The sequence below is a fragment of the Oreochromis niloticus genome, linkage group LG3, assembly GCF_001858045.2.
Source record: "Oreochromis niloticus isolate F11D_XX linkage group LG3, O_niloticus_UMD_NMBU, whole genome shotgun sequence".
In the NCBI taxonomy this organism is placed as follows: domain Eukaryota; kingdom Metazoa; phylum Chordata; class Actinopteri; order Cichliformes; family Cichlidae; genus Oreochromis; species Oreochromis niloticus.
Genome location: NC_031967.2, coordinates 34519288 through 34539902, shown reverse-complemented (window position 1 = coordinate 34539902; position 20615 = coordinate 34519288). Strand labels below are relative to the sequence as shown.

Sequence of the window (20615 nt, the reverse complement as noted above, 5' to 3'; positions counted from 1 at the left end):
GCCGTTTCGTTGTAGGTTGTGTATACTCATTTTAGCTGCGGTCACAAAGCAAATCAAGTTGTCATCAGATTTTTTTTTTTTTCAAAAGATGGAGATTTTCTCCAATTCCTCCACCTCCCTCAAGCTCTATCTGCAGCATCAACAACTTTCTGCACTACATCCATGAACCTCCTCTGAGGTCTTAGTCGTTTCGTCCTGCCTGGCAGCTCCATCTTCCAATATATCCATCATCCCTCTGCCTCTCTAACTCCATCTCCAAATCCATCAACCTGAGTTGTCCTTCAGTTGTACTCATGTCTTGTTCAATCTGGTCACTCGGAGTGAAAATCTTGCTATCTTCATCTCGACCTCCCATCTTTTTGTCAGTGCCACAGTCTCCAAATCATACATCATAGCAGGAACAAACCTGTAAAAATTCCCTTTTACTCTTCTGACGGAAGAATAGCAGCAAATCACCCCTTACACTCTTCTCCACCCACTCCACCCTGCCAGCACTCTCTTCTTCATCTCTCTTGTGGACTGTTTGCTGTTTGCATGGCTGACCCCCAGGTATTTAATCTCTTGACTCCCTCTCCTCCTTTCCCCCCGCTCCCTCTCATTCACACACATGCTGTCTGTCTTGATTCCTTTGATAACCCTGTGGTACTGCAAACCTGGAGCTCAGGGCCATAAATGAGTGGTTCTTATACCTAGCTCATTCTTCACAGGGTCACTGATATCCTTTCATTTTTATTTTATACACAGTAATTCATACTTTTTCCACATGTGGTTACATCATTATAGAAACTGTAACACACTTTTCCTAACCCTGTCATATACACACCAGGGCCAAAGCACACAGATCTGTCCTACACAGTGGCTCAGGCAGTCACTGATGGGTGATGTGACTTAAAGTCACAATGAAAAAAACTTCATAATTAGGTTTACGCAGTACTACCCTGTATCCACAGCCCTGCAACACCGACTACAGAAACAAAACAAAAATGACAGACTTATATTATATTTTTTTGTTCCTTTCCTCTGCTGCAGATTTTCCTTTAAAAGGCCAAAAAATTTAATTTTAGATTTTTAGAACTGTAATCTTTTCCTTAAGAGGACATGCAGTGTTTCAAGTGAAATGAGCTTCACACAAGCATTTAAAGCCAAAATATAAAGTGTTTGTGTTTTTTATACCTTCTTCACCCATGTTGTCACCTGTCTAAACGTTCTGTAGCCTCTCTCTCTTTGTTTCTCCTCCATCATTAAATCGCGCCCTGCTTAACCTTTCTTTAACCTCAGCCTTGCTTTTCTACTCCCTCCCTCCCTCCTTCGCTCTTTTGCCCGTTCACTTTCTCCTTCCTGTCAGAGTTCATGCACTTCCTGTCCCCCTGTCATACCCCGACCCTCTGGCTGTGCTGGCCTGATAACGACCCCTACAAGTCCTACAAACACACACAAACGCAAACACGCGCACACTCACACAGAGAACCTGAATGCACAGCTAACCCATTCGTGGCACCTCCACCCATGTCACTTTCACTCTAAGTGAGACGAGACACGCGAGTTCTCTCGGCAGTCTGGTTGGAGTGAAGCCAGGCTCGAGCAGGAGGCCCCGTCGTACCGAATCGTTTACCCCTGTGCCAGGTCACCCTCAGAGCTGGGCACAAGCAGATTCTGACATTTAAGCAAAAGAAGTGGGCCTCTTCATTATCGCTGGCTGTAGTAGGCAATGAAGGTGATGCTGCTGCAAATCACTGAGCAGGGCTGACTGATGTCAACAATCACATTTCATGAATATATGGAGAAATACATGAGCCAAACATGCCATTTTGGCTACGCTTCAGTCAGTGGTGTAAAATATAAAGAAATGAAAGTAGGTTTAATACTTTCGCACAATATGATGAGTTGAACACAGGGCAGGGAAAAAAGTAGAGAATTCAGGCCCGATCTCATGAGGCCAAGCACCAGTCACTGCTGGTCTGCCTCTGTGGGAAGAGAAAAAGAGGCCCAGGCACTGGCAGACTCAGACAAACGACAGAGTCAAAGCTGACTGTCGCACTGCACTGACACTGGGCCACTCTGGAGTCAAAGCCAGCTGTTAATAATCCTTCTCGAGCTTCATCTGCAGAACCTGTGTGGGTTTTACTTCCTTTATGTGGATGCTGTAGACCAAATGCTTCCTTTTAGTCATGTCAGCTTAAGCTGAACTAAACAGCGTGTAGATTTAAGCTTTTGGGGAACAACATGAGCCCAGCGCTCTAAAAGAAAGGAGTGAACTTTGTAACCAAAGGAGAGCAGCAAAGTATCTTCTTTTCATAAAGCTAAAACCATAAATCACCCAGACCTGATGCAGGTAAAACAAAGTCAGTACAAAGGGTGCAACACACAACACCGTTACTTCAGCCAATCCCATGCACAGGGAATTCAGGCAGATACACCTTTACAAGATGATCAGAAAGGAGTTGCAGCTTCACTTAAGCTGGAAAACTGAAGCGCTCATGGACGGAGGAAACAGAAACAGCTCTGCATCTTTGATTTGAGAAAAAGAAAAAAGAGAGCACAGAAGAAATAAAACAGAAAATGAGAAAATGAACTCACCAGCACAGTGTAGATATGCAGACAGCGGTAAACTGGAGAGAAATCCACCAAGTCCTGAGCTCCTGGGACCTGCAGGGGGAAACAATTTGCACAGTTCACATGTTCAGTTCATAAACTGCAATCAACCGGCCCGTCTTCAGTTTTCTTTTACAAGTTTTGGCAACACCTGTTTTGGTTAAAGCCAAGCAAAGTAAAACCAAACCTGAGATTCTAACCAGAGAGTGAGAGCGAGAGACAAAGATGGCAACGAGGGGTAAGACAGAGACAAATGATTGTTTGTGAAACAGATGAAGGAAATGTGAAGGGCAAGAATAAAACAGGCCGCGTCCCTAATGATGAACAGCCTCCAACCTCAATAAAACTTAAATGGCAGAGCAAAAAAATGAATTAGTTACCAGGCTGCAAACATGTTTACTTCTGCTATAAAGCTGTTAATTCTAACAAAGGAGTCGAAGGAGATGATTCATTTCTGGAGCTGGCCTCGAGTGGACACCAGAGAAACTGCAGGTTTTGGCATGTCCCAATTTTCCAGCCCTGGAAGCTGCAACTTTGCTTTAACAAACACAGCATCTAATTTCTTTTCTCACTGTAAGATTAGACAAATTTAGAATGTAAGTTTTAGGGGTTTATATTAGTTTTATTTCATTTAATTATATTTTCTAAGATATTTTACCTGCACAAAGGGTACAACACACAGTACAATTACTCATTGAAATAACTTAATGTAGAGGAACAGAAAAATTCAAAAATGGGTGGTATCAGTTAGAATAAATAAGAACCGGTCCATTTACTACTGACTGACAATCACTGAATTATTTTATTTGTTTTGGTTAGGATGCTTTTAACATCATGCAGATTTGGTTTAACAGAACTGAGACAGAAATCATTGGTTTAAATATTGGCAGAAACAGATCAACACTCAATTCAAGTCAACACAATTTCTTAGAATACTTTTACAATAAAGTGTGTGTGTGTGTGTGTGCGTGTGGGGGGGGGGGGGGGGGGGGGTGTTGGTTAACATCAACAAACTTCTCATATGTCACTGCCATGTGAAGTGAACTGAAGCTGTCAGGGAGTCTTCTGTTACGAGTTACTCATACCTCTTTTTCTTAGCATCTATCCCTCAATCTGACCATCATTCCAGTCCCTCCTCCCTGCCCACATCCTCTGTCCCCTGCCCTATTGCCCTCTGGAAAGTTTGCCTTCTGTAAAAATCACTAGAGGCGAAGCACAATGCCAGCTTTGATGTAACCGCACACAAACAAGGGTCCCGAAACAATAAGAACAAGAACAAAAAAACAAAACCAAAGAGTTGGTACCACTTAAAGACAGAGGAAGAGCTGAGAATTAGAGGGGGGGGGAAATACAAACACAGGCAGGTAAAACTTAAAGAAAGACAACCAAAAACGACTCAAAAGGCATAGGTGGAAAGAAAAAGAGGATGAATGGAACCAGTGGAAGCAGATGAAAAACATAAAGGTGAGAAAAAAAGCCAAAAGAAGAAAGAATGAGAAAATAAGGTAAAGGAGTGAGAAACAAACATGGGGGACGGCTGTAAATGAAGGGAAGTAGAAGAAGTAATGCAGAGGCAGGGTTGGCGTGAGGAGACGTGACGCTGATGGTTGGCATCGCTGCAGCCAGCGGCGCCAACACGGTCGTAACCCTGACGGCCACGGGGTCAGGTCTTTGTTCGAGCCAAGGTCTTCCTGTGAAGAAGGTTGAGTCAAGTTTACAGGACATAAATAAAGCCAAGGGGACGACAGGGACCTTAAAACAGAATGGCAGCACAGGGGTGACAAGTTCAGCTCTATTCTCTCCTTAACCTCATTGTACTTTATTTTCCCTGAGCAAGAACAACAAAAGGCTCCAAAAAGGAACTCTGATCCCGTGAGGGATGACTTGAAGAGTTCAGTGTCAAAATGCTTTGTGCCCGCTTTGCTGCCCTGACACGATTTCCAAAAGTTCATAGTATTAGAACGTTTTTCTCCAAACTCAACTGTGTGCCAGTAGTTTTATTTGTAAGACGATATGTGGACAACATGAGGAAGTCAGCAGTTCTCAATGTTTGTAGCTCAAAAATGAAGGTGTGTTCCCACCATTCCTATAAGGGCATCTTCACACCTTCACAGCTCATTTACTCTGATCTGAATCATTTGATGGGTTTGTAAACCTGTAGCCTTTCCCGTGCTTTGATTTCTTTTCACACACAGAAAAATCCAAGTGAACTTTAAGCGAACCAAAATGCGTCACTGCAAACAACGTGAGAATGCTCAGCCTGCTTATTGTGCAGATGTGCCTGGACCAGACCAACAAAAGTAAATACAGAAGGAAGGTGCTGTGTTCTGGACTTTTGGAGAACATAAATTTCACAGCTAGCTGCTAGCCTGTACAGACCCTTTTATTTTTCTCCTCCCTCAGACTTGGTAGTGTAGTACACTGGGTCGTTTGTTCGGCTCATGGCTGGATCACATTCACACCATAAATGAACAGCACTGGAGTTAATTTGGAACCGTACCGAGACTACTTCCTCCAAAGGGTCTCGGTGTGGTTGTTTCAGAGTAAGATTCAAATCGGCACAAGTGAACTGCACCAAAGGGGAAAACGAACCAGAGTTTAGTTTAAACCAGGAGTGGGGAACTTCAGGCCTCAAGGGCCTGCCCTGCAGGTTTTAGATAACACCCTGGGTCAACACACCTGAATCAAATGATTAGTTCATTACCAGGCCTCTGGAGAACTTCAAGACATGTTGAGGAGGTAATTTAGCCATTTAAATCAGCTGTGTTGGGTCAAGGACACATTTAAAACCTTCAGGACACTGACCTGGAGTTCCCCACCCCTGTTTAAACAGACCAAGGTGCGAAGGAAAAAAACCAAAAAATAAACCCACACACACCTTTACATGTCCCAGCCGACAGAAAGAAATGGAATACTGAGACGTTTTTTCCTCTTTCCTTCTTTGTTGTGTTCATATGTTTTTCCAGCAGCAAACATATATTTGTTCCTGAAGTTTTTCCACTTCGTTATACATTTTAGTAGTTTCAGAAATCGCCCACCAAGAATTTGCTGTCCTTACATTGATGTTATGGTTCCTTATATTAAGATGGTAGCTGTTGTTCTATTGAAGATTATTTCAAAAACTGTGTTGAAAAAGCAGGTGGAAATGCACAGCTGTAATCAATGGTACTGAACAGGCTACTCAAAATAGTGGCGGGCTGCATCGACCTGATGTGTAGTTACATTTCTGGGGCAATGCATGTCCGATCATGGCGTAGCTACAGCATAGATTTCCCCCTGAAGCACAAATCTCCAGTCGGTGAGTCCCACCCAATTTTTGTTTTGTTCTTTTTGTATAGTAATAAAAAAAAAATAAGAATAAAATACCCAACACCTGTTTCTGTTACTCTGAATCACAGATATTAAACTGGTGGAATAAAACTCTAAACTATGATATGCCTCAGATATATATCTCATTACTTTAATGCTCAAAGTTAGTCACAGATAGAAGAAAAAAAAATCTCAAAAGAAATTTTGGCTTTTGTAAGACTTTTACTTGAACTGCATGTGGTTGCAGTTTTAAATAAGTTTTTTACCTCTGAAAATTTCATGCGGCTGTCATTTATGCTGAAAATGCAGGAAAAAAATTAGAAGTAAAAGACGTCCTATTTCAATCCACCCCTATCTAATTTGGTGCACGGAACAATTTCATAGTCTGACAGTAATATACTGCACGGCTTCATTAAAAACACTTAAGCTGTTATACACGAAAATCAGGTGATTCTGAGGCAGCCAGATGGGAACTTTGTCAGATTTGCCTAATTTTATAAGGAGTGCCCTCCCTGTGAATTAACATGTCATTTGTTCCGTGCTCGGGTGGGAGGATAAGCTGGAGACGGAATTTAGCCTGTTATGGAGCTGCGATGTTATGAAACTGTGTACGTGTGGCAGAAATATAAAAAAGCTTTTCAGCCCTTATTTTAGGGCAAAGTCATCAAACTTTTAAAAGGAGGGGTTTTTTTTTTTTTTAAATCAGATCTGACTGCTGCTTCGATTCAAAAACGCAGTTATGTTTCGCTTCCTCTTCACATAAATAGGTTGCCTGTTCTTATTAACCTGAAATAAGCGCCTGGAGATGTTGCCAAGATGGCTGCCAGGTGGCGAGACCCGCTCCTATGAGGAGACTGTTTCGAGTGTCTGAAGCTGGACGCGCACTTAATGACTGTCGGGACAATTACAGATGCAATTTGGGCGCGCTGACTGACCGAGTCCAGTCGGACCGGGTCTGCTCCAGCTGGGCTCGGTCACCGTTTACATTCAGATGATAAAGTCATGATGAGTGTGTGTATGTGTGTAGACTATTCTTAATTCTTAAAGGAGTCGCTGCCAGCTGTCAGCATTAAGATGTTTATTTAGAGCATGTTTAATATTGGCGACACAGTCACAAATGTTCACTGACAGCGTTGGTGTGCTCCTTCCTCGGCAGCCTGTCCAGAACTTTTATTTACAGGAGCTTCAGCAGTTAGCAGGAGTTTATTAGAGGCTTCTTTCTTATTTCCTCACCAGATTTAAGAAGCCTTCAGCTGATACACTCCCTTTCCACTTTGCTTTTCTTCTTGTTAAATATCATGTAACAACTAAATTGTTACCGAGGCTCTCGCCTTTTTAAAAGATGCAGCGGTGTCACCTGTTATCTAAACAGACACGAACTCCTGCAAAAAAAGCTTGTTAGTGGCACTAGTCCTGAATCAAGGTATGCTGTAAGATCACCGGCTCCACCTTTAGTGAGCTTCAGCAACTGTATGAAGCGTAGGCCCTTGCAAGATCACCCTCCATCATTTGGACCCTCTTCATCTTTTACATTCCAGAATTCCAGATGCTTCCATCAAAGAGAAGATTTGGTTTTCCCAAATGTAGGAATAGATTCAGATATTCATTTTTTCTATCCACTGTTGCTCTTTAAACACAATTTTCCCCTCTCAGTTCATGCTGACAGGACAGGATCTAATAGTCAATTTTATACAACATACAGTAAGTGTCTATGTATTGTATCTGTGCAGAAGTCTTAAGCAATCCCCCAGTTCTTTTTTTTTTTTTGATAGGAATATGGGAACTATTTACAGTGATTTATTGAAATGGGTACAAACATAAATGCCATACAAGCCAAAAACAGGGTTTATCCAATTGTAACGAACTTGAAAGTCAATTTGGTATGCTCACCTTTATTCATCAGCACAATCTGAACACAGTTATAATTTCTTCAAGCAGTCTTCAGGAATAGTTCTCCAGGCTTCTTGAAGGACAATCAAAGCTCTTCTTCAGATGTTTCTGCCTTTAAATAAATGCCCAAAATGCTTCAGTACTGTTGAGGTCTGGGCTCCGGGGAGGCCAATCCATGAGTGATGGTGTTCCACTGTGTGTTTTTCTATCCAGGTATGCTTTAACTGAAGCAGCAGTGTATTTGTGATCACTGTCATGCTGAAAAACAAAGCTGTTCCCAATCAGATATTTTCCAGATGGTATTCTGGTGGATCAAAATCTGATGATACTGTTCTGTGTTCATAATACATAAATTTTGACAAGACTTCAAACACCACTGTCTGAAATACAGAACAAAACCATGACAGCACTTCCGCCATGTTTTACAGATCACTGTAGATTTTCACTGTTGTGACTTTGATCTCATTCAAATATATCAATGGGGATTTGAACCAAAAACTTCAAATTTGAATTGATCACTCAATCAGACCTGCTGTCCCTGATTTTCAGTCCAGTTCTTATGCAATTTGGCAAACCTCAGTCTTTTTTCCCTGTTCCACTTCCTTAAGAATTCTTCTTGACAGCCACCCTACTGCTGAGACCATTCCTAATGAGGTTTCAGGGACCAGCAGACGGATCAACGAAGGGCCAGATGGATCCCTCAGGTCCTGTGTCAGGTCTTTGCTGAATTTTTTCCTGTTTCTTAAGGACATGACTTCCAGATACTGTTCATCTGCTGAAGACATTTCTTAGTACGAATATTTCTTTTCTCCTCCATTTGTCCAGTTTCCTTACATTGTTTTAGGACACACTGCATGCCACGTTGACATATGCCAAGTTTTTAGCTAATTGCTCTTTGGGAATCACCTTGTTGGTCCAAAAATACTGTGCCTGTCAGACTGTTATCTTTGGCATTTTTGTAGCTTCAACTAAAAAAAATGGGAACAACTGATTTGTTTTTACTCCAGGCTGCTAGGAACAAAGTGCCTAAAGATACAATTTAATTTTGCTAAGTTGTCATTTGTGGTTCAACAAGCAAAAAGCACATTCCGCTGAAAGTTGTCAGGTACAAGGACTGGACTGAAAATGACTGAAAAAAGTAAAAAGCCAAAGCACTGAAGGATTATTGCTCAAGACTTTAAAAACTTACAAGCATCTCTGGATCCTTGGAAACAACATAAGAAGAAATGAGGCATGGCCAAAGACTATTGCACAACACTGTATGTATTTATTATGTTTGACTTCTACAAAACAAGCTGCCATGGGGACATTAAAGTTTCACTGTACTGAGGTGTAGAAACTCGTTATGCTTATAAAAATTACTGTTGTACACACAGCGCCAAATATTTCAAATATCAGAACATTCTAGAAAACAATCACTCTCAGGCCAAACAAGACTTCAGTGTCGACATTAAGCTTAAGATCACAACTTCCAAACCACGCAGCAGCCTTTTAATGACTGACCTCATGTTGTGGATGAGCTTTCAGACGTCTAACTCTCCTCAACCTTGTAAATACGCCCAGAAGTTACACGTAATTGCAAAACCGGGGAGAAGCACCACACTGATCATCTTATTGGAGATCAAAGAATTTGAACTATTTTAACTCTCAAGTGATCCCTCAGTGTTTGTTTGCCTTTAGGAAATAAAGAAGCATTTGTATTCGGAAATCTCTAAAGGCATTAGACTTAACAAGCGGACCACGAAACATCCAGCTGCATTTTCACAGTAAATGTTGGCTCTTATTATTTATTTGCTGGTTTGCCCACTGGCAGAAAGCCCAGTCATTACTTTCTGATCTTTCAGCAAGTTTTTTTTTTTTAAATAAATTTTTTATCCTCAGCTGTTTGATTTGTGCTCCTTTGACTTTCAAAGACTAGAATCTGCTCCAGCCAATGGGAACAGTCTTTTGAATGTGTTGCATACCTTCGTACAATGTTTCGAGCGGTAGTTGAACGCGCGCCCAGTATAAGGTGGTTTATGTGGGCTACTTGCTGAAGTGGGATGAATGTTCGCTCTCTGGAAACATCAGAAATGTCACCTGGGCCGGACCTAATTACTTCAGACTACTGGGACTGAAGAAACATTCACAGTCAATGTGCAAGGAAAAGGAAATGAATGGGGAAAAAAAGAAGACAACGAAAAAAAGAGAGAAAGAGTCATGTAGAAAAAGCAGCATAAGCCTTAGGCGAGAAGAGGACACATGGAAGAGATGAAAGGACAGAAAGACTAAAAACTGACTAACAACAAAGAAAACGCAGCAGGAAGCAAGTAAAACTGAGGCCACACTGAAGGATAATCAGACTTCAAAGGAAACTGGTCCAGCCTGCCAATCTTACGGGAAACCCACGGTCAGGATTGGCAACAATTATCTGACTGTTTAAGGGGTTATAAAAATGAATGTCAGCCCACTTGGAAACAAGTCTGAGCTGCCCAGGCGACTCATGTACCCCGCCATGGGGGCGAGATCAGAGACGATACTGCCAAGGACCAATCTGAGATGAATGGGATGCACTGGATGTACAAACTTACCAGTGCAGAGATGTTTGTTTCATCAAATAAGGTGAAACCAGATAATCGGGAGGCTGCGTGTTGCCTTGTTTTTGTGTGTGTGTGTGTGTGTGTGTGTGCAGTTTTCTCACTTCATCTTCCTCCTCTTCATCCTCCACATCCAGAATTCCCGTGTCGTGTTCTGACAGCGGATTGACACCCATTCCAGCCCGAATTGCCGCCGGCGCCCCTTTCTGCCGCGCCGGCCGAGTAGGACCCTCGGCTGAGGTGAAACGGAGCTGTCCAGCGAGCGCTGTAGCTGGGCCTGGAGAACAAAACAGAAAAGCACATGAGAACTCCACAGAGGGTCAACGGATTATTTTAAACATGCATTGTTTGGTTCATTTCAGTTACTTCCTACATTTCCCAGAATCTCTTTTAAGTCCAACAGACGAGTATTTGCATTTAGGCGCTGGCGCAACTTCAGAGCAAAACAATGGAAGCTCTTTGATTTTCACGCTCTGACACCAAAACCAGATGTTGTCTGATAACACTCATACTCTGTCTGCAATCAGACTCCTCACGTGCAAGAACTTTTATAGGGGACGGAGCAGAAAACAAACCCAGGAAAAATTCAAAAAACACCAACTGCTTTCAGACACTAATGGGGAAATGGTGTTAATCCAACTCAGCATGTGAGCAATAAATGCTTAAGTTATTGCTCATAGTACCCCCCTCGTTTTAGGACAATTTCGGGAAAACGTCAGAAACTGTGGACGGTGTTGTGAGGTCACCGGTTTAGACCTTTTGAGCTGCTCCTCGTCGCATTGGAAATGGCCAATAAAAGTGATTTACCAAAGCAGCCTAAGAATACACAGGGGGGAAAATACCAGGCCAGGAAGGGAAGGACAGGAAGGATGAGGAGTCGATGAAAACAAAGCATGTAAAATTAGTGCTCGAGACATAAAAGTGCAGACAGGGACAGATTACATGTCTGACCTGTGCTTTTGCTCGACAACGCCTTCAATTCAGCTAAGGCGTTACTGTTCAAATCTCCACTGAGGCAGCTCATTCTCTGAGCAGTATTTCCTTCTAATCAAATAATATTTCATTTTGCATGTATTCATTTTATTTTCTTCGTTTTCTTTAAATCATGCACAAACTACCCAAAAATAACCTCCTTGTTACAGGTAATAAGGGATACAAAACTGATATAGAGAATACGCAGTGGTCAGCAGATCTCTCTGCAAAAATGCTTTGTTGATACAGAGGAGAATGGCCAGATTCTTCTGCGCTGACAGGAAGGCAAAAGTAACTCAAATAAGCTCTCAAGACAACCAAATGCAGAAGAGCATCTCTGAAAGCGCAACACATCAAACCTTGAAGCTGCATCTAGCTATTTGACATAGCCTACACACCATGTTACAAAGCTCAGATCATCTTAAACAATGTGTCAAAATTCAAAATGGCTCCACGGTCACCAGATCTCAATTCAACAGCGAACCTTTGCAATGTGGTGGAACAGGAGATTCACATTAAGGATGTGCAGCATGATGCTATCACGTCTGTATAAACCAAAATCTCTGTGGAATCTTTCCAGCATCTTCTTGAACCTCTGGCACGAAGAATAAAGGCAGCTCCGAACGCACAACTCGAAAACTATACCTAATAAAATGTCCTGTGAGGATCACATTACTTCTTTTGTCAGTGCAACACAAACACACACGTGTGTAGCATATACAGCTGCATTTGGTTAATGTCCAACTCATCCTGTCATTTAAGTTTCTCAAAAACGTGGTCATTTAAAAGAAGGTGGGGTAAAACAGAGCAGGAAATGGAAAAGTCTACCTGGAAAGATTCCCCCACCAAACAATGCCATGTGTAATGTAATGTCTGATGCTAATTGTGTCCTGCGTCTACATCGCTGTTCGGGGATTACTGTGGGAAGTGATACATTCATCTCCCTGTGCGGCAGTGCTCGATGATGAGCTCTAAAAATAAAAATACTAAAAAACAGGAAGTTTTAGTTAGAAATTAATGGAAGCTGGTATCCATAACAGAGTGAAAACAGAGCCGCGGTCACTCCAGAGGTGGCCAAGTCTTTGTCAGGACCTCGCTGGTAAGAGATCATCATCTTGCACTTCTACATACAAATAAAACTGATCTGAAGTCTTTAGTCATTTCTGTCTACATGGGCCTGATGTGCATTTTGAACTCTTTAACATGACCGCCATTCGCCTTTCTTCGAAATCCTCCTCCAGTCGGTCCTCGGCCGCAGCATGGCCGCCAACATTTTTCTGTGGGAAAACCCTCAGAAATGAGGTCAGCGCGCCTTTCCATCCACACCCAAATCCGCATCGGGCTACTTTTGAAAAACCTATGCAAGCGCCTTCCTTGATCACTGGCGCCAGCACGTAGGCTGCCTTGCGCACTTAAATGTGTCGAATGGAACGTCAATAAAGACGTCAGACACATCAAAATGCTTCTTTTTGGGCTGTTAACGCAAGGTTAATGAGAAAAACTGTTGCGGACACGAGGGCAGATAGGCACAAACCCAGAAGAGCACAATATCAGAGATGCTTGTGTATGAACACAATGCCATCTTTGATCTAATGTCCAAACACAAACACACACACACACACACACACACACACACACACACACACAGAAGACAAGTGAGTCACGGAGGACAATAAGAACAAACAAAGTCAGAGGAAAGTGTCGTTCGGCTGCAGGAGGAGCTTAGGCCTAACGCTGAGGAATGTGCCGAGTTCTGAGTGTTTTCTCTAATTACTTTACATTGAATTAAATCAAAATGCTGAAAGAACAACAGGATGGAGAAACTCAAGATGGCGAGAACCACAGAGTGAAGAGTCCTGTTGCGTCTGCGAGTCATTTCTTTGTAATTGTTCAAATGCTCAGAAATGTACAACTTAACATAGCTCAACCACAAAAGACGGCAACCTGTGAATGGCGGGGAAAAGAGAAGAGGGTTTCAGTGACGTCAGCACCTGCGTCAAAGTAACTCGGCGCGGCGGTCGAGTCGGGGTCTGGCATTCTTCAGCAGGTGCATCCATGCTAACATTACTGTATACACACTCACCCGACCATTCACTCTTAACCGGGAAGCCTTTTTAACCCCGTCTTTTGTTGTGTTTTTTTCTTTGGGGACGGAATTCGGTGCGGCGCTTGAAGCACAAGTGTGGGAATGTGCGTCATCTGCGGCGCAAAAAAGCCATGAGAAACTGGGACGCCGTTACAGGAGGGAAACATGGGAGGCATAGGGAGTGGAGCAGATGGAAAACGAACAGTAGGAGTCGGGAAGAAAAGGAAAGAGAAATGGGAAAGGTGGTGAAGAGGAAGACAGGTTTGGAATAGATGATGGCATTGGAGTGAGAAAAAAATAAAAAGTGTACAAAAAGAAGGCAGCACAGCATTTTGGGATCAGTCACACTATAATGGTTTAGAGTAAAATCACTTTAAATACTTTTTAAATGATCGGAAATTACTCTGTGGAAACGCCAGGAGGGCAGTCTTGACTTTAATATGTGGCTGAGGTGAGTTGATGTCTCTGAGTGCATTTGCAACACAAGTCGGCAAACTGAGAAAAATTGCAAGTGAAAGAGCAAAGATGCTGTGATGCGCTTGGTGACAAGTGGTTTCAACGGGGTGTTTGTTGTGGGGGGCTGAGGGACATGTGTGAAAAATCTACATTGGTTACATTTTTTGTGGGAGAAATCAAAGTGACGGAGCATGTTTGGAAAACATGGTTGTATCTACCAAAAAAAACAATCACTGAAAATGCAAAAGTAATGCTGTTAACAATAAATGTAAAATTGTTTCCAAGATTGCTCGTTATCCTTTGAACAATGTGGGATCCAAGAAATCTTTAAAAAACTCTGAATGAAGTACTCTCATAGGGAGTATTTAAAAAGGAGCTAACGGAGACATTGTTAACAGACTGATTGCTTGATTGCCTGAATGATCCCCTGGTTATGCAGCTAATAAGGTTTGTAAAAGGTGACAGTGTAGGGTCAAGTGAACAAGGCCCCAGTTACTAGAGACCAGTCTGCAACAATCTAGCAACCACTAAAAATATTCACTCCCCAACCGTCTGGAGAGTGGTAGCTGGAGGTTGATTGGAAACCAATTGCTCAGTGACCCCAAAGTAGCCACCAGTGCCAGGGGAGAATCTGTATTCCCCAATTGAAAAACCTCCCTGTGACTGTTTTACCAAACCATGGGCAAGCATGGCAGCTTGCCATGCATCCTACTTGCATCCTGGACGCAAACAGCTGCATTACACTGGTAACACAACTTCGGCTCTTCGCAAGCACCTGCACAGATAGCATGCTAACACAGAGCATGCTAACACAAAGCTAGCCAAGAATCCGGAGCTGACAGTATGCCGACACCAGTGATGACTAGTCAGTCTCGTAGTCTCTAGTTCTACCAGATATAAGTGTAGGATATCATACAAAACATCTCTACAGGCTTTCAGTAACAGTTTCTTCTCTACCCCCTCCCCTCTTAACAGGTCACGTTTTCTTTTTTTTTCCCTGTTGCAGGGCGACTTCTTCCTCCCCACAGTCACAGAGAGCTGTGCTCAGGGGACATGATTTTAATATTGAACTAAATTGTTTTAAAGGCTACTGAAATGATGAAACAGCTAATACAACTCTGTTCAAAAGGACCTCCAAACCTCACTAAAACCATGTTAAACATGTTTATTTTTATTTGGTTTTGGTTAAGAAAAGCTGGCAGGCTTGCCGCACAAGAGAAAGCCTGAATATCCAACTTCAAACTTCACAAAATGTGCCCATCGAATTAAGTCTAGAGAGACTGAGTATCAAAAGTTTGCTCAATTTTTCCTTTTAACGCAAAGATGAGGAGGAAAAGTTACCTTTATGATAACATTTTACTAATCTTTTTTTTTTTTTTTTTTAAGTATTCATTTGGTATTTAGTTCAGTATTGGAAAACAATCCTGATAATACTCAAAATAACAAAAGAATCAAATTGGCACACAGAAAAATACTCCGTAACAAATGACTCGGATCAGGATAGAAGCTAAAACCTGACTGGGGCATCCCTACTATAGATCACTTTTTGGCAGACAGTCGGCCAGCCAGAAATAATGGTGTCTGATGGCAGTGAACTGTGGTGCATTATTCGGCAGACAACACACACACACAGGGTCCAGACAGGGTGACACAGCAGCCCATAACAGTCTATTTTCGTTCCCCTTGTGATGGTTCAATACACCGACCCAGCGTGCGCCCTCCGCCACCCTCACTGCACGCACACGCATGTGTGTGTTCAGTAACTAGATACAGGTAATCAATCTTCTTCCACTTCACAGGCCCGGCAATCTGTTTCCCATTAGTGTGTACGAGTGTGTGTGTGCGCCTACTGAATACACAGCAGAAGCTCCAGATTCGTCCTCTGTTGAAAGCGAATACAAGAAAAAGAAAAACAAGAGGAACAAGAGAATGAAGGAGGCAGGCAGGGAGATGGAAAGATGAGGAGGTGGAAAGAAAGGACGAGAGAAAAGACAGACATGGAGATTTTGAGGAGGAAGGGTACGAGGGGACAGCAAGACAGAAAGAGGGACATGACAAATGACAGGGAGTTATGGGAGAATGACAAAGGCATTTAGAGACGATTCTGGCTAATTCCACTCCCTTGGTTCTCTTTCAAAAGGACCTATTATGCTTTACTTATTTTCTGTCATATATATGCTGTTATAGTTCTCTTGTTCATATTAAGCTCACAGTCAATAATGTTTTAGAGTTTATAAACAGAAATAAAGAATATTCTACTTATAAATATACACTGATTATTGTGTAGTTAATGCATTCTCATGAACTTTGAATTAATCCATTAACAATTCATCCTGTAGGAGCAGGTCAAGATGGACATCGCCGTTCCACCTGATCACGTTTTATGTACATGGCTGGAGATCAGCCACAAATATATTATCGATGTTGCCATTATTTATCAGCAGATTAAACATGTGACCCTCATGTCTCCCCATCTCTGCACAACTGACAAAAAAAAAAAAGAAATAAGCAAAAGAAACCCCTAAAACCAACAGCTAGTTATAAGCTATAGTTGTGCCAACTAATGTTAGGCTCATGTCCTAAAAAATAAAATATTTCACTTTCCCTCAAATAAACAGTTTGATTACATTATCACATCTTGTGAAAGTTTGCTCAACAAGTGTCCAAAGTAAACAAGACCTACTTCAAAGTAAGTTTCACTAATACTTGCTAACAGCAACTAACAGAGGCTAACAGAGGCCAACAGAGGCTAGCAGCAGCGATTGCCAACAGAAAACTGCAGGATACCCTAAACCAGGGGACCCCAACCTCTTTTTTGTGCCACGGACCGGTTTATGTCCGACAATATTTTCACGGACCAGCCTTTAAGGAGTCACGGATAAATACAACAAAATAAAACCAGTACCGGTTTTATTTAAAAAGAAGATTTATTCATAACACAAGGGAAAAGATCCAGGGAAACAGAGTTAACAATAAAAAAAATAACGATAAAAAAAACGATAAAAACTGAAAATCATAAATTTCACGGCCCGGTACCAAACGACTCACGGGCCAGTACCGGTCCATGGCCCAGGGGTTGGGGACCGCTGCCCTAAACTGTTATAAGACAAAAGCGAGCTTCACTGACTTGTATCGCTTCTCACCTGTCAGTTTGACAGGTGAGGTAACGGACTGAAAGCCTAAGCTCACTCTCAGAGTTTTTGGAAGTTATTCGAAGGTAAAGGCGTAAAGTACAGCAAAAATAATTGTCGCATATCCTTTGTTACATTTGACAAAATTTCAGACTGCTCTAAGCACTCATTTTTCCCCACTCCTGATTTTGTATGACATGAGAGACAGAAGGCCACACCGTGTAAACCCTCTGTTTACAAGGGGTAAACCGATAAGAAGAAAGCTGGCTTCCAGCGAAGGGAAGATCCACTTTTCAAGATCTGAAAACTGCTGTTCACAAACGCTGTCCATCTAATCTGACTGAGCTGGAGCTGTTTTGCAAAGAAGAATGGGCAAGGATTTCAGTCTCTAGATGTGCAAAGCTGGTAGAGACATACCCTAAAAGACTGGCAGCTGTAATTGCAGCAAAAGGTGGTTCTACAAAGTATTGACTCAGGGGGCTGAATAATTACGCACACCCCACTTTGCAGTTATTTATTTGTAAAAAATGTTTGGAGTCATGTATGATTTTCGTTCCTCTTCTCACGTGTACACCACTTTGTATTGGTCTTTCACCTGGAATTCCAATAAAATTGATTCATGTTTGTGGCTGTAATGTGACAAAATGTGGAAAAGTTCAAGGGGGCCGAATACTTTTGCAAGCCACTGTAGATGGATTATTTGGAATTGTCAGTCATGCAAAGCTACTCTACAAGAATCAAAGCATGGCAGGTCCCCTTTGGCCCTTTCACTCTATGTGGGATATCCCTGAGGACTCTGTGTTTTTTAAGAAGTTGAAGACAGGCAGGAGTTTGTACCATCATGAAAGTAACCACACTGACAAATCTGTGATGGTCCAACCTACCTGCCTCCTACTCCATCCACCCCATTTACTTCAAGCAGAAGTCTGGGTGGGGCATCAGAGGTGGTTGCACCTGAGAGGTGGGAAGGGCAAAAATAAAAGCTTTATTGGCTTTATTATTGCTCAATAAGATGGCTCAAAACAGGCCTGACATTTTTCTTTGAAATGTGTGGAGTTCTTATAGACTGGTTAACATTTTATTATCAGGACAGCGACACAGCTGATAAAGCCTCTGGTGTAAACAGGGATCCAATGAATAACTGTCCTGTTATTTGGGGTGTTTTGACAGCATACGCAGGTTCAAAACTTGAAAAAGCCCATCTCTGAACTCCACACTTCAGTGAAACGGCTTCAGTGAAACGACTTCACAGAAGGCGTGTTTTTTGTAATGAAATACCAATTGCTTGTCCTATCCTCCTCACCCTCTCATCACCTTCCTGACGTCTTTTTTTTGGCTCTAAGCATCCTTCTGCTACTCTTTTTCAGATATCCACATCTCCCTTACCTCTTCATCTCCTCCTACTAACTTCTTTACTTAACTTTTTTCCTGCCTCTCATCCATCATAATCCCTCCCGACAATTCCCCACTTTCCTCGTCTTGTTTCTATACATTTAGCCCCCCTGCCCCCGCGACTTTATTTTTCTTTACTCATCTTCTACTTTTTTCTTTGATCCTCCCTCTTCTTCTTTCCTCTTCCTCCACTTCCATGGGCATGTGGCAGCAGACAATAGCTCCATTGTAAGCCATTTGCACTCCTCAATCTCCTCCACCTCTTCTTTCCCCCCAGATCTATTTATTTTCACATCCTTGGTTGAGGGAGTTGTAACGACGGCCGGGTAGAGAGCTGGAGCTAATTTGGAACAGAGCGCAGCAGAGAGACACACTGTCTGAGGGAGAAAGAGATGGAGTGACAGAAAAAATGGAAGCAGAACAAGAAGAAAGAGTGAAGGAGAGATAGAGGAGGAAAGGAAGGGAAGGAAGGGACGGAAGGGAAGAACGTCTACTTTGCTTGTGCACATTCAGTCCCACACACACACACACACACACACACACACACACACACACAGTTATGACTGAGGGTGTGTGTGTGTTCTGAGCCAAACATTTGATACAACAACATAATCCCAGTATCAGTATCAGGTCTGCTGGACTGCTGGGGTTTCCATAATCTTCCTTGTAATTAGTGGTTAGGGGAGTAAGTGGTTAGCTTCTTCAGTGACTGCAAGTGGATTTTCTACGCCAGTGACGCTCAAATTGTGGTCCGAGGACCCCCCACCCAAAGGTCAGTGAAGGGTTGTTAGCGTGCAGATGTTATAAATGGGAACTGCTTGTGTGTGATCATAATTTCTATTTAATGTCCATCACCTCCTTCCTCAGAGAGAAAACAAATACTTTCTCCCACAAAGATGTGACAAATTGAAGGAAAACTACTATAAAAGGCTCTTTGTGAAGTGCTGGATCAACAGCAACATCTTTCCACAGCGATGGCAGCTGTCTAAAAGGTCACTCTGAAAACTCCAGTGAAGTTCAAATAGTTTGGAAATCCTCAGACCATGCACTGACCCCTGTGACCTGCTCTGGGTGTTTGTTGTTTTTTTGTTTTTGTTTTTTCTAGATGGGAACCTTTAAAACTCACTGCCAACCAGAAGCAGCAGGATTATGAAGTGAGATCCTCTAGTGACATCTAGAGGACAAAAAAATTAAATAATGTATGTTAACTTTTTCCCCCAGAGGGCTTCAAACTGCCACCTATTATATGCATAGTGAGATGTCTATAAAAAATTAGCTTAATATCTGACAGCTTCTCAACAGAGACTACCTTATCATGACTTTTAGTGTCAGCGAATTCGATTTTCCACCTGTAGGAAATGTTTAACAAACTCTAAGAATCTTTTTTTCTTCCCATTAAAAAGAAAATATAGCCTGCCTGAGTGCATGAGTCTTTTTAAAGTAATTTAAAGTCAAATACTTTTACGGCACAAATTTATTCTTCTAGTGATTGTTCTCAAAAAATGATTTCAGCTTCGTCTGCAGTTCGTGAAGACATTTCTCTTCTCATCCAAGAGGCTTCTTCAGTTCTAAAAATACTGACTGCCCCCTGTGCTACCCCTTGTCCAGTCAGTAGATGCACCTATGGTATCAATTTGTAAATCCTACATTGCCTCATTCTTCTCTACAAACTTGGATCTCTATGCCGCCCACCCATTTAATACTGAAAGCACTGATAAAGGGATATGGGAGGTGTTCTGAATCTGCAAACTGATGGAGGCCTGATAGCTCAACTCCTTGCCCCGTTATGAAGCTTCAAGCTGAGCATTTTCAGTCTTGGTATTTTAAAGATGGAAGTGAAGAGAATCCCAGGATGCACACACCCTGGAGTATCCCTACACCACCACAGACCTTCCTCTTCCCAAACACTTTTTCCAGGTCTTCTGGGAGCAAACTGAGGTATTCTCAAGCAAACCAGCAAGGTGCTGTCTAGCAGGTCTTGGCTCTACCCTGGAGCTTCCTTGCAGTTGGACATGGCTCCTTTCGATGTGGAGGAGTAGCCCAAGTTCCTCACCCCATGTCCAAGTATTAGCCCAGGCAGACACCCTTCGGAGGAAGTCTCATTCTTTTGGTCACTAGCCACACGTCGAGGCCATAAAATGTAGATGACAGGTTAATCAACAGCTTCACTTTGAATTTCAGCTCTCGCTTCACCACAACCGGCAGATAAAG

The 20615-nt window shown here is 42.3% G+C and overlaps 1 protein-coding gene across 1 annotated transcript in view; it reads right to left on the bottom strand.

Annotated features, from left to right (window-relative positions):
- The window catches only part of exoc6b (exocyst complex component 6B), a 133035-nt gene that overhangs the window by 89485 nt on the left and 22935 nt on the right, over positions 1–20615 (bottom strand). The window contains 3 exon segments of the mRNA XM_003457345.5: positions 2578–2646; positions 10472–10542; positions 10545–10644. Coding sequence (XP_003457393.2) covers positions 2578–2646; positions 10472–10542; positions 10545–10644 — 240 coding nt within the window.